The 13,343-nt window shown below is 37.5% G+C and overlaps 1 protein-coding gene across 1 annotated transcript; it reads left to right on the forward strand.

Moving 5' to 3' along the window:
* Positions 1-957: 957 nt before the first annotated feature.
* LOC122696795 (butyrophilin subfamily 1 member A1-like) lies at positions 958-9,907 on the forward strand. The gene is made up of 7 exons (XM_043906926.1): positions 958-970; positions 1,065-1,085; positions 5,296-5,316; positions 6,372-6,398; positions 6,879-6,905; positions 9,142-9,168; positions 9,341-9,907. Exons 1-7 carry the CDS (start codon positions 958-960, stop codon positions 9,862-9,864), a joined length of 660 nt encoding a protein of 219 aa, XP_043762861.1. The 3' UTR covers positions 9,865-9,907.
* The last annotated feature ends 3,436 nt before the right edge of the window (positions 9,908-13,343 follow it).

Consider the following 13,343-nt stretch of genomic DNA (forward strand, 5'->3'; position numbering starts at 1 on the left):
TGAGCAACTAACACATACACATGCAGAGGTTAGCTACATTTCTCAACCTTGGAGAAGTGACCCTCTGTAGGGGACATCTTAGGTGTCCCAGTAGTGCACTCCCCTCGCACCACTCAAGGGTCAGGGATCAGCTGGTCCCAAAGTAGGGTCTGATCTGTTGTTGTTTTTTTTAATTTATTATTTAATGGAAGAAAATTGCTTTACAAGGTTTTGTTGGTTTCTGCCATACAACAATGCTAATAAGCCATAACTATACATATATCACCTATCTCTTGAGCATCCCTCCCCTCCCCCCATCTCATCCCTCTAGGTCATCACAGAGCGTCAGGCTGGGCTCCCTGTGTTGCATAGCAACTTCTCACTAGCTATCTATTTTACAAATTTGTTGTTCAGTTTCTCAGTTGTGTCCAGCTCTTTGCAACTCCATGAATGGCAGGATTGTCAGGCTTCCCTGTCCTTCACTATCTCCCAGAGCTTGCTCAAACTTATGTCCATTGAGTCGGTGATGCCATCCAACCATCTCATCTTCTGTCGCCCCCTTCTCCTCTGCCCTCAATCTTTCCCAGCATCAGGGTCTTTCCCAATGAGTGGGCTCTTCACATGCTAGTGTAAATTGCAGGCTCAGTTCCACTGACTGTGGGATTGTGGTTTTCTTGCTTCTGCCATCTGCTGCCTGGTAGATGAGTCTGGTCTAGAGGTTTGTGTAGGCTTTCTGGCAGGAGGGGCCAATGCCTGATCACTGATGAATGGAGCTAGGTCCTGGCCCTCTAGTGGGCAGGGGCAGGTTAAGGGGTGTGTCTAGAGGTGGCTGTGAGCTTAAGAAATCTTTGGAGAGCCTGTCTGCTGATTGGTGGGGCTGTATTTCCCCCAGTTGGTTGTTTGGCCTGAAGCATCCCAGCACTGGCTCCTACCAACTGTTGGGTGGGGCCAGAACTTGGTGTTAATGACCTAAGCAAGATGTCAGCCTCCAGTGAGAGTTCATGCAGATGAATACTCCCCAATATATCCACCGCTGTGTCTATTCCCCAGAGTAAGCTACAGCTGTGTCTCTCTTATGTTCCCAGGAGAACTTCCAAGACCAGCAGGTAAGTCTGGCCCAGGCTCCTATGATGTTACTGCTTTGGCCATCAATACTGGTACACATGAGATTTTGTGCACACCCTTTAAGAGTGAAGCCTCTTTTTCCCCAGTCCTGTGGAGTCCCTGCAATTTAAGCCCCACTGGCCTTCAAAGTCAAATAATTTGGGGGCTCCTTTTCCTGACACCAAACCCCCAGGTTGCAGAGATATGGGATTCAGAACTCTTACTCTTGTGGGAAAACCTGTGCAATACAATCATTCTCTAGTTTTTGGGTCAACCCCTCAGGGGATTTTTTGGACTTGATTATATCACAAGTGTGCCCCTTCTACCATCTCACTGTGATTTCTTCTTTGTGTCTTTAGTTACAGAATATCTGTTTAGTAGGTCCCAGTCCCTCTTATTGATGGTTGTTTAACAGATAGTTGTGGTTTTTGTGTGCTCATAAGAGGAGATGAGTTCAAGGTTTTTCTACTCCACCATCTTGTAAGCAATTTTCCTGCATTTTTTTCTTAAAAATGTGACTGTTCAATTGAAGATGAATGATTGATATCATTTACCCCAGACACATCTTATCGTATCTCCTCTCAGGTTTTGTTTCCTGTCTTAGTACCTTCTTCTGTGTAAGGGGTGGGGGTCCTGTAAAACACTATTGCATTTTATTGGCCTTTGAGATGGGCTTTGAATCCTATAATTTCAACTTGTCAGAGATATGAGTCATTTTGAAAACTATGGATGTGTTTCAAATTTTTGTCCTTTTCCTTCCTGACATAGTGACTTGCTTTTTTTTTCCCCCATTTATTTTTATTAGTTGGAAGCTAATTACTTTACAATATTGTAGTGGTTTTTGTCATACATTGACATGAATCAGCCATGGATTTACATGTATTCCCCATCCCGATCCCCCCTCCCACCTCCCTCTTCACCAGATCCCTCTGGGTCTTCCCAGTGCACAGGCATGAGCACTTGTCTCATGCATCCAACGTGGGCTGGTGATCTATTTCACCCTAGATAATATACATGTTTTGAAGCTGTTCTCTCAAAACATCCCACCCTCGCCTTCTCCCACAGAGTCCAAAAGTCTGTCTTGTACATCTTTGTGTCTTTTTCTGTTTTGCATATAGGACTTGCTTTTAAATGAATTGGTTCTTTATTTTTTTATTTTCTGCTAAGTATGGACAATGAAAAGGTTAATCCCACTTATGTAGTTTACTCTGTTATCTAGTCATTATGTCATCTCTTGTTGTTCAGATGCTAAGTCATATCTGATTCCGTGTGACTTCATGGACTATAGCATGCCAGTCTCCCCTATCTTCCACTATCACCTTGAGTTTGCTCAAATCATGTGCATTGAGTTAATGATGTTATCTAACCATCTCATCCTCTGTCATCCCCTTCTCCTTTTGCCGTCAACCTTTCCCAGCATCACGGTCTTTTCCAACAAGTCAGCTCTTTGCATCAGGTGACTGAAGTATTGGAGCTTCAGCTTCAGCATCAGTCCTTCCAATGAATATTCAGGATTGATTTCCTTTAGGATTGACTGGTTTGATCTCCTTGTTCTTATTTCTTCAACTATCAATGAACATTTTCTGCAATTCCAATCTACATATGCTTTAAATGAATTTTTCTGATGATCCTATGATTCTAACTGAAGTTTCGTATCTTCATTTGTTATTGAAATTTTCACCATTATCATTTGCATAATTTATCCTGCCAATCCAATCTATGTATACAGATCTTTTCTATTAAATAAATTTTTATTAATAATATGCTTTAGAAGTTTATGGTATTTTTTAGAAAACTGTTGTTCTACCTTTATCCAAGATAAGCTCAGGTGATATTATTAGAGCCCACTTCACCTGCCTTTTAATATTTTATTTCCCTTCCTTTCATTTCATTGTATAGAAATTATAAGATTTTCTTCACTGGAATTGTATGACAATATCCTCATTTTTCCCATGAGGAAAATTGGGTTAGAAGGCATAAAAATTCAGGAAGGTTATTACTTGAGAGGCATGAATGAGTATCAATAGATGGTTAAGTCTAGAGAATATAGGAATAATGGGAAAAGGAGGAAGCAGTGGAATTAGCATCACCAAAGAGGTTTCTTCAAAGAATGTAGGAAAAGCACATATGTACTTTTATATCATCATTGTTTAGTCACTAAGTTGTGTCCAACTCTTTTGCAACCACATAGACTGTAGCCCACCAAGCTCTTCTGTCCATAGATTTCTCCAGGGAAGAACACTGGATAGGGTTGCCATTTTCTTCTTCAGGGAGAGAATCGCCTGCAGCAGATTCTTTACTATTGAGCTACCAGGGAAGCCCTATATAAAAACTTAAAACTTATAACATGCAAGAATGCCCAAGATACTTTTTACAACACATGAATTCTAGACAAGAGCTTATCCCTTGAAATGTATATGTAGGTTTTTTAAAGGACTTCAATAAAACCTGAAAGTGAAGTGAAAGTGTTATTCACTCAGTCATGTCTCACTCTTTACGACCCCATGGACTGTAGCCCACCAGGCTTCTCTGTCCATGGAATTCTCTAGGCAACAATACTGGAATGGGTAGCCATTCCCATCTCCAGGGAATCTTCCCCACCCAGGGATCAAACCTGGGTCTTCCTCATTGCATGCAATTCTTTACCATCTGAGCCACCAGGGAAATCCCATAAAGCCTAGAGTCACATTATAAGAATGAGATTAAAAATAAACTGCTTAAAGAATGATCTTCTAATATTTTTCTCATGTAATACTAGCATTACCTTATCTCCATTAACTCATATTTTAAGTCCCTTCAAATACATGAATATAAGATAAACATTAATGCATTTCATTAATTTTTGGGTTACTTATAAAATATTTATGTGCTGATAAATGGTGTATTTATATGTAAGTTAATAGAAATGGAAGTTTCATTACAGTCCTAACTTTAATTCTTTGAACTTCTTCTGATAAAATTGAGAGTGTGAGTTTATCAAATCTAATTTTAAAAATTCTCTCAACTGAAAACTCAATTAAATTTCATTGCACTATTATTCAATGTAAATAGAAACCATCAGACTTCAGAAAAGATTGTCAGTTCAGTTCAGTTGCTCAGTTGTGTCAGACTTTATGACCGCATGGACTGCAGCACGCCAGGCTTGCCTGTCCATCACCAACTCCCACAGCTTGCTCAAACTCATGTCCATCGAGTCGGTGATGCAATCCAACCATCTCATCCTCTGTCATCTCCTTCTCCTCCCGCCTTCAACCTTACCCAGCATCAGGGTCTTTTCCAAAGAGGCAGTTCTTCCCACCAGGTGGCCAAAGTATTTGAGTTTCAGCTTCAGCATCAGTGCTTCCCATGAATATTCAGGACTGATTTCCTTTAGGGTGGGCTGGTTTGATCTCTTTGCAGTCCACGGGACTCTCAAGAGTCTTCTCCATCACCACAGTTCTAAAGCATCAGTTCTTCGGCACTCAGCTTTCTTTATAGTCCAACTCTCACATCCATACACGACTATTGGAAAAACCATAGCTTTGACTGGTCGTACCGTTGTTGGCAAATGAATGTCCCTGCTTTTTAACATGTTATCTAGGTTGGTCATAACTTTTCTTCCAAGGAGCAAGCAATCAGCTTTTAATTTCATGGCTGCAGTCACCAAAGAATATACTCAGACATTGTAGTCATTTGCTTTCTTAATGGCTATGACATCTTCTAAAAAGATACTCTCAGGACTTAGTGTTTATTGACTACAATTCACACACATTGTTTCACTTAAAGACAACTGCTTTAATCTGAGATAGAAAGACTTGCATAACTCAAAATCAGTTTCAACATGCTACTATGAAGATAACATTTGTTATGGAATTATTTTATTCTTTTATTAAATATGTATTTTGTCCAAATCCTCAATTATGAATGTCCTTAATACTGTTCATAAAATATGTATGTATGGGATAAAATCCTAGTTAGTTTTTCTGCCCTAATCATCATCATTCTTCTTTATTTATTCAACTGGGCAAATTCACTTCCTTTTCTCAGTATTTGAAGATAAAACTGTGCTTCCTTGGCTGTTTTTTTTTTTTTTTTTTTCAGGAGTTTTTGTTTGTTTGTTTCTAATCACATTCATCCTTCCAGTTTACCATGCAATGGAAATTTTCTACTCATTTTCATTTTTTATATTGGTTTCTCTTGATATTTACATGAGATTTCCATTTTATTTTTCAGAAGATCTTCAGAAAGAAATTGGTAACTTTTTTCTGACATTTTTTTTTTGCTGATATATTTCTTTGAAAAAAAATCTTCCCATCACTTCCTATCTCATTACCTCTTACTCACTCCTGTCTTGCCTTTTTCTTCTTGTGGATTTCAAATTACCCTATCTGTTTTTTTTTTAGCTTCCTGAACTCGTTCCATGTTAAGTTTCCTTTTCATTCTCTCAGCTTTTGTTCACTTCCTTTCCTTTCTATGCTTTATTTTTAGGCTTCTTCTATTAATATAGTCCAGGTGATTACTGGAATTTTACAGTAATTCATTTTACAGTAGTTAGTTTTACAGTTGGTGAGATAAAGGAAATTAAGCTAAGAATGATGACAGAAAGTTTCTTTTAATTTGGGTTCTTCAACATCTGCTCTGATGTGGAGTGCCCATTGTTTTATACATGATATTGTGCTTGTTTTTATGGGAAAGTTAAAACTCCAAAGTAGCTGAGTGAGATAAATTCCTTTTTTTTGTTTGACCTGTATATTATGCTATATATATTGATGTCAAGTTAATCTTGAGATTTCCTAGTTCTTTTCTCTTGACTATATTCTCAGGTGATTTAAGGTGTATAAATATTTTTTGCATGACTTTGCCTGATTTTTTTTCCAACCATAATTATTGTTCTTTTATTTTTATTTTCACCTTTTCAATCATTAATACTTCAAGGTCTTTATACATACATTTTTTTTTTCACTCAAATAAACTCCATTGTAAACCTAAAATCTAAAGTTATTTTCCAAGTTATTCCTACACTATTTTGGTACTATATCATAAGAATTATTAAACTCTCACATCCCTACATATCAAATTATATTCTTCAAATTGTAGGAAGATTTTCAGATGCAGTAGGCTTCAGAGATTTCTTTAGTTGCTTTTAAAATGGACATTACTTGGTCAACTTTCAGACACTACTAGCATTGGCACATGTATGTGCACATGTATAACTTTACTTGAATTTTTTTATGATGTTAAGAAAACATTTTTTAAATTAATTAGTTAACATTATATATGTGTATATATACCTGTTTGTTTTCTCTCAGATAGGAGGAAGGCTCAGTTCAAATTAGGTGAGTAAAGCTTATTTCCCAGAAACCTTTATTCTTCTAAATCTCAGATTCTTCTGCTGTAGAAGTTGAATAGGATTTAGAAATGCAACAAAAATGCTTATAGTAGGCAAAAAGCATTTGAAGAGCTATCTTGCTAAATTCTAGTAATTTCAATTAATTATTTTCAAAAGACAAACCACCAGTGATTCAGCATGTTCTTCCTTCTCTCCCCTTCCTTCCTTAATTTATTTCATGTCCTCTCCTTCCCACTTCTCCTTCATCCCTCCCACTTTTTATTCCTTCTATGTTTCTATCTACCCTCCATGTGATCATTTTTATCATTGTGTTTTCTAAAAATGGAATATGAGAATATAGGATAAAAAGAGGAAGTCCAAAGAATTCAGAAGAAAGTTTATGACAAAGACAAGGAGAAATGAAAAAGACAATGAGAAAAAAAAATGGAAGAAAAAAAAGTAAAGTTTCCTATTTTGTTTTTTGCAGGCTGGAGGGAGTCAACATTATACCCTGGTGAGTGACATGGATTCTGATAAAAAAAAAAAAAACTGTCCTATTGCAAAATATATTTTAAATGAATACCTACTGCATGCAAAACAATACAATAAAAATTAAAGAAACTCCAAAATATGCATTTTATGAACTCAATAAATTACTCAGTATTTTAAAAGATAATAATGTATTTAAAATATTAAATTTTAGCAATTTGACCATTATTATTTTCTATTTGATTTTTTAATAACTGAGGCATAGTTCAGTTCAGTTCAGTTGCTCAGTCCTGTCCGACTATTTGTGACCCCATGAACCGCAGCACGCCAGGCCTCCCTGTCCATCACCAACTCCCAGAGGCCACCCAAACCATGTCCATAGAGTTGATGATGCCATCCAATCATCTCATCCTCTGTTGTCCACTTCTCCTCCTGTCCCCAATCTTTCCCAGCATCAGGGTCTTTTCAAATGAGTCAGCTCTTCGCATCAGGTGGCCAAAGTATTGGAGTTTCAGCGTCAACATCAATCCTTCCAATGAACAGATGGACTGATTGGATCTCCTCGCAGTCCAAGGGACTCTCAAGAGTCTTCTCCAACCCCACAGTTCAAAAGCATCAATTCTTCGGTGCACAGCTTTCTTTATAGTACAACTCTCACATCCATACATTACCACTGGAAAAACCATAGTCTTGACTAGATGGACATTTGTTGGCAAAGTAATGTCTCTGCTTTTTAATATGCTATCTAGGTTGGTCATAACTTTCCTTCCAAGGAGTAAGCGTCTTTTAATTTCATGGCTGCAGTCACCATCTGCAGTGATTTTGGAGCCCCAAAAAAGTCAGCCACTGTTTCCACTGTTTCCCCACCTACCTGCCATGAAGTGATGGGACTGGATGTCATGATCTTAGTTTTCTGAGTGTTGAGCTTTAAGCCAACTTTTTCACTCTCCTCTTTCACTTTCATCAAGAGGTTCTTTAGTTCTTCACTTTCTGCAAGGCATAGTTGGCTTACAATATTACATTAGTTTCAGGTGTACAACATAGTGACTTCAAAATTTTGTAGGCTATACTCCATTTAAGTTATTATAAAAATTAGCTATATTCCCCATGAAAGAAAGAAAGGGATGTGACTCATTCATGTCCAACTCTTTGTGACCCAGTGGACTGTAGCCTAGCAGGCTCCTCCATCCATGGGATTCTCCAGGCAAGAGTACTTGAGTGGATTGCCACTTCCTTCCCCAGGAGATCTTCCCAACCCAGAGAAGCATATTCCCCATGCTGTACAATATATCCTTTAGATTTATTTATTTTATACATAGTAGTTTGTACCTCTGAAACCCTAATATTGTTCCTCTCCTCTTTCCTCTCCCCATTGATAATTACATTTGCTCTCTATATCTGTAAGTCTGTTTCTGTTTTGTTACATTCACTATTTTATTTTTTAGATTCCACATATAAGTGATAACATACTCTATCTTCCTCTGTCTTACTTATTTCATTAATAGTAATACCTTCCAGGCCCATCCATATTGTTGCAAATGTCAAAATTTCATGTATGTGTTTATATATACACAGACACACAAAGGAACAGTTTTCAGTATGTGTATATATATATACATACATACATACAAAGGAACAATATTTAGTCATTTGTAGTATATATATATATATACTAAATTCAGGTGTAGTATGAACAATTGGGTGCATGTACCTTTTCAAATTTGTGTTTTTAATTTTCTTTGGTTATATACCCAGGTGTGGAATTGCTGGATCATATGGCAGTTCTATTTTTAGTGTTTTGAGGCGCCTTTATACTATTTTCCCCTAGTTTACATCCATCAACCATTTACAGGGTTTCCTTTTCTCCACATCCTAGCCAACATTTATTATGTGTTTTATTATTTTTTAATTGACATCTCAGATCATGCTTTGAGGATAAGAAAAAGATTATCACCTATAAAGTCTGAGGAAATTACAACAAAAAGAATTTACTTGGTCAAACATATCATAATCTCTATTTCTTTTCTAACATCTTAAATAGATTATGGACACTTATCCTACGGGAATGTTGGTTGAAGAAATCAGTTCTTAAAGCCAGACATAATTTAACAGACTGAAAAGAGGTGCAAGTATATCAAAGAATATTTTCTTTGGATATTATCACTCATAAATTAATCCTTGAGAGTTTATACTCATAATCTGAGCAGATGGATGTATTTATCTATCAGATGGGGCTTCTCACATTCATATGTTCCTTGCAGATTGGAGGAAAGAAGAGTTCCAAGCTGGTGAGTATGATGGTCCAGGAGGGACCCTGCTCCTTGTGGGGTAAGAAAGGAAGACGGGTGAAGATGACTTGGATCTTCCCAGGGCCAGAGAAGTTCTCACAGAATGGGGACCCTCTGGCCCAGGCCTACTGAGACTCTTTCCATAAACATGATAGTCTAATTGTTTTTGCAGTAAATGTGACTCTTGATGAAGCCACTGCTCATCCCAGCCTCCTCCTGACTGAAGAGGGGAGAGGAGTAACCTTGCAAGAAATACAGCAAGATCTACCCAGCTCCACACAGAGATTTGTCTCTATTCCCTGTGTGCTGGGTCAGCTACAAATCTGTGCGGGGAGATACTACTGGGAGGTGGAAGTTGGGGACCTGCATTCCTGGGACCTGGGAGTTTGTAGGGATAATGTATCAAGGAAGGGGACTTTCCAAATGTCCCCACAGAATGGTTTCTGGGCCATTAGACTCTACCAGGAGGATTACTGGGCCCTTACCATCTCAGAAACTCATCTTACTCTAAGAGAAAAACCCCTTAGTGTGGGGATATTCCTGGATTATGAGGCTGGAGATGTATCTTTCTATAATATGACAGATGAATCCCACATTTTCACATTTTCCAAACAGACATTTTATGGTGTCCTAAGACCACTTTTCAGACTTTGGTCCCCTGACTCTGGCCCCTTGACCACTGTCCAGGTGGAGTAGAACACACAGATGTTGTAATTCATGTGCCTACACCTCCATGAGAAATTACTGCATTGGGCCCAAGTGATCATTATAATTCTCCCCACTGGCCACAAATTGATTTTTTTCCCCTCCTGCATACTGGTTCATTCTCAAGGTGAAGCTTTGTGAGACTGACTGATTGTTGTCTCTCATGTCATTTCTTTCTTTTTCCTTAATCATAAACTCCTACTATTACTATGCCTCTGACAACCTAGCATAAAGGTTAAATTTCTTAGACTACCAGCTGAATATCACTAAATGATGACCAGTGCATTATAAGATTAATTATTCTGTATAATTTCTGGGATGTTTCTTTAAAGGAAAACTGTGTGCTTTTCTCATTCTGTTTACTTTTTATGATGCCTGAAATCTATAATTAATGAAACATCTGTGACCATGTAAAAGTCATGGGGGGCAGACAAGATACAATGACTTACATTTTTGATAACTTGCGGAACTACTCTGTTACTCAGTTCCTAAATTGTCTTCAGTAAGAAATAAACTGTTATCTCTCTAAGCTTTTTATACTTTGAATTTTTGTCATTTATAATTGAATTCAATCCTAGCTAGTATACCCTCCCTTTAAGGATGGCAACAGATGACACCCACAGTTGAATATTTAAGTGAAATAGTAGGCATGAAGTCCTGTACTTGATTTCTTAGCAACTCCTACTCCTCCAGTGTATGAGTCAAGTTAGGGTCTCCCAATTTCTCCTGACTCATCAGACCCTCCTGACTTCACTTCCTACTCTTTCCTATTTAGAAGCCAGGATTAACAATTTTAGGGATTCTTTTACTAATAAGTGAAAATTCCTGATCTCATTGTCCTTTTTCACATCTGCTTGGAAAGAAATCCCAAAATGAATGAATCTATTATTCATTTCTCATACTGGACAAATGTTCATATAGTTGAACATGCTATAAATCCACACAGATGAGTAGAATGGTTATTCTATACATGTGTAGTAACCTGTCACAACTTGGGCAGTAGCACTGTTGGTGGCAATCCTCTATCTGGCAATCTTCCCATGTGTCTCCAGTCATTTACATTCCCTTGCCTTTGCAGTCAATTTCATTAAAAATTCCACTTTTTAAAACTTCTAATTCTACTCCCACCTAATTCTCAATATAAGACTGCATTTCCATTTTGAAAGAATAGTAATGATAATAACAAATAGGATCAATTAGAAGGGAATTGCCTCATCTTTGTAATGACAAATATAGCAAACTTGTCTAAATCTCCCAACTCTGCAATACTCCTCCCTCACTGTTACATTAAGAGAAATATCCCTCTTCCTTTACAGAACACCAATCTATCTCTTCTCTCTACCCATCTTTCCATCCTGTGTCTTACATGGTACTGAGGTCCATCAATTATTCCTCTCAGTGTTCCTACTAGTTTTTCTACCATAAACTTAAAATTTTTAAATCTTGTCCATCTTAAAATCAAAACAATGCAATTTTCCAACAACTCTACATCTTCTTATTTACTCTTTTGACTCTCTTTCATAATCAAACTTCTCAAAATACTTATCTAAATTCTCTATTTATATTTCCCTTGTTTTTATTTCCTTCTTAGTATATCCTATGATATGTAAAGCCTCACCTCCAGTCCCTCACTATATGACCTTATTTGGAAATAGGGTCATTGTAGATATAGTTAGTTAAGATGGCATAGAACAGGTCCTTAAATCAACATAACTGTTGTCTTTATGAAAAGGAAAGATTTGGACATAAACATGCACAGAAAGAACAGCTTTTGAAGATTGGAGTTTGCTGCCACAAGGCAAGGAAGGTCCAAAGCTGCTGGCAAACCACCCGAAGCTTAAAAATAAAGGCTTGGAACCAATCCTTTCCTAGTGCCTTCAGAGGAAGCATCACCATGCCAACATCTTGAACTCAGATTTCTGGCCTCCACAATGCTATTACAATAACTTTCAACATTTAAGCTACTCAGCTTGTGGTATTTTGTTGTGGTATAGTAGCAGGTATAGTAAACAAATACAATTCTCTTTTGTTAAATACGACCTGCTCATTTCCTTTCTTTAATAAAGTAATCCCAAAGTAAACCCTTTGCTATGGAAATTCCAAGGGATTTCTACATTTACATAAATTTCATGTCATGGTTGAAAATCAACATAGAGAAAACGTACCTTAAATAAAGTAAGAACTCTGAAACTCTTATAAATCCATACAAGGTACTTAATTCTGTGATGATTCTTAGAAAAAGGTTTGTTGAGATGTTATTTGCATACCATACATTCATTCAACTGTTCATTCATTTAAAAAAATCAACTCAATACTTTTTAGCATATTTACATGGTTGGGCAATCATTACTGATCCAGTCGTAAAGGATTCCATCTCCCCAAAAGACCTCTGGCTTTCGTTTTCAAATAATCATTGTTCCCAGGCCCAAGGATCTCTAGTCTATTTTCTCTATATATGGATTTTCCTTTTCTGGATATATACAGTTGCAGTCATATAATATATGGTCTTTTATGCCTGACTTCTTTCACTTAGCATAATATCTTAGACACACACTTTTGCATATTTCAGTGGTTTGTTTATTTTTAATAGAATCCCATTGTATGGATATACCACATTATGTTTATTCATCCTCCAATCTAAAGGCATTAGAATGCTAACATTGTGAAATCTTATAAACAATGGATATTTGGTGAGTGAGGGGGCTGACTGAGGACCACTCTTTCAAAGAAACATTGATCGTAAAAAGTAGAAAGAAATCAGTTCAGGTCAGCTCAGTCTCTCAGTCGTGTCAGACTCTTTGTGACCCTGAGGACTGCAGCACACCAGGCTTCTCAGTCCATCACTAACACCCGGAGCTTGCTCAAATTCATGTCCGTCAAGTTGGTGATGCCATCCAACCATCTCATCCTCTGTTGTCCCCTTCTTCTGCCTTCAATCTTTCCAGCATCAGGGTCTTTTCCAGTGAGTCAGCTCTTCACATAGATGGCCAAAGTATTGGAGTTTCGGCTTCAGCATCAGTCTTTCCAAAGAATACTCAGGACTGATTTCCTTTAGGATGGACTGGTTTGATATTTTTGCAGTCCAAGCGACTCTCAAGAGTCTTATCCAACACCACAGTTCAAAAGCATCATTTCTTTGGCACTCAGCTTTCTTTATGGTCAAACTCTCACATCCATAAATGACTATGGGAAAACCACATCTTTGACTGAACAGACCTTCATCAGCAAAGTACTGTCTCTGCTTTTTAATATGCTGTCTAGGTTGGTCAAAGCTTTTCTTCCAGGGAACAAGCGTCTTTTAATTTCATGGCTGCAGTCACCATCTGCAGTGAATTTGGAGCCCAAAAAATAAAGTCTGTCACTGTTTCCATTGTTTTAACATTTATTTGCAATGAAGTGATGGGACCAGATGCCATGATCTTAGTTTTCTGAATGTTGAATTTTAAGCCAGCTTCTTCACTCTCCTCTTT

Source organism: Cervus elaphus, chromosome 7, assembly GCF_910594005.1.
Source record: "Cervus elaphus chromosome 7, mCerEla1.1, whole genome shotgun sequence".
NCBI classification, from domain to species: Eukaryota; Metazoa; Chordata; class Mammalia; order Artiodactyla; family Cervidae; genus Cervus; species Cervus elaphus.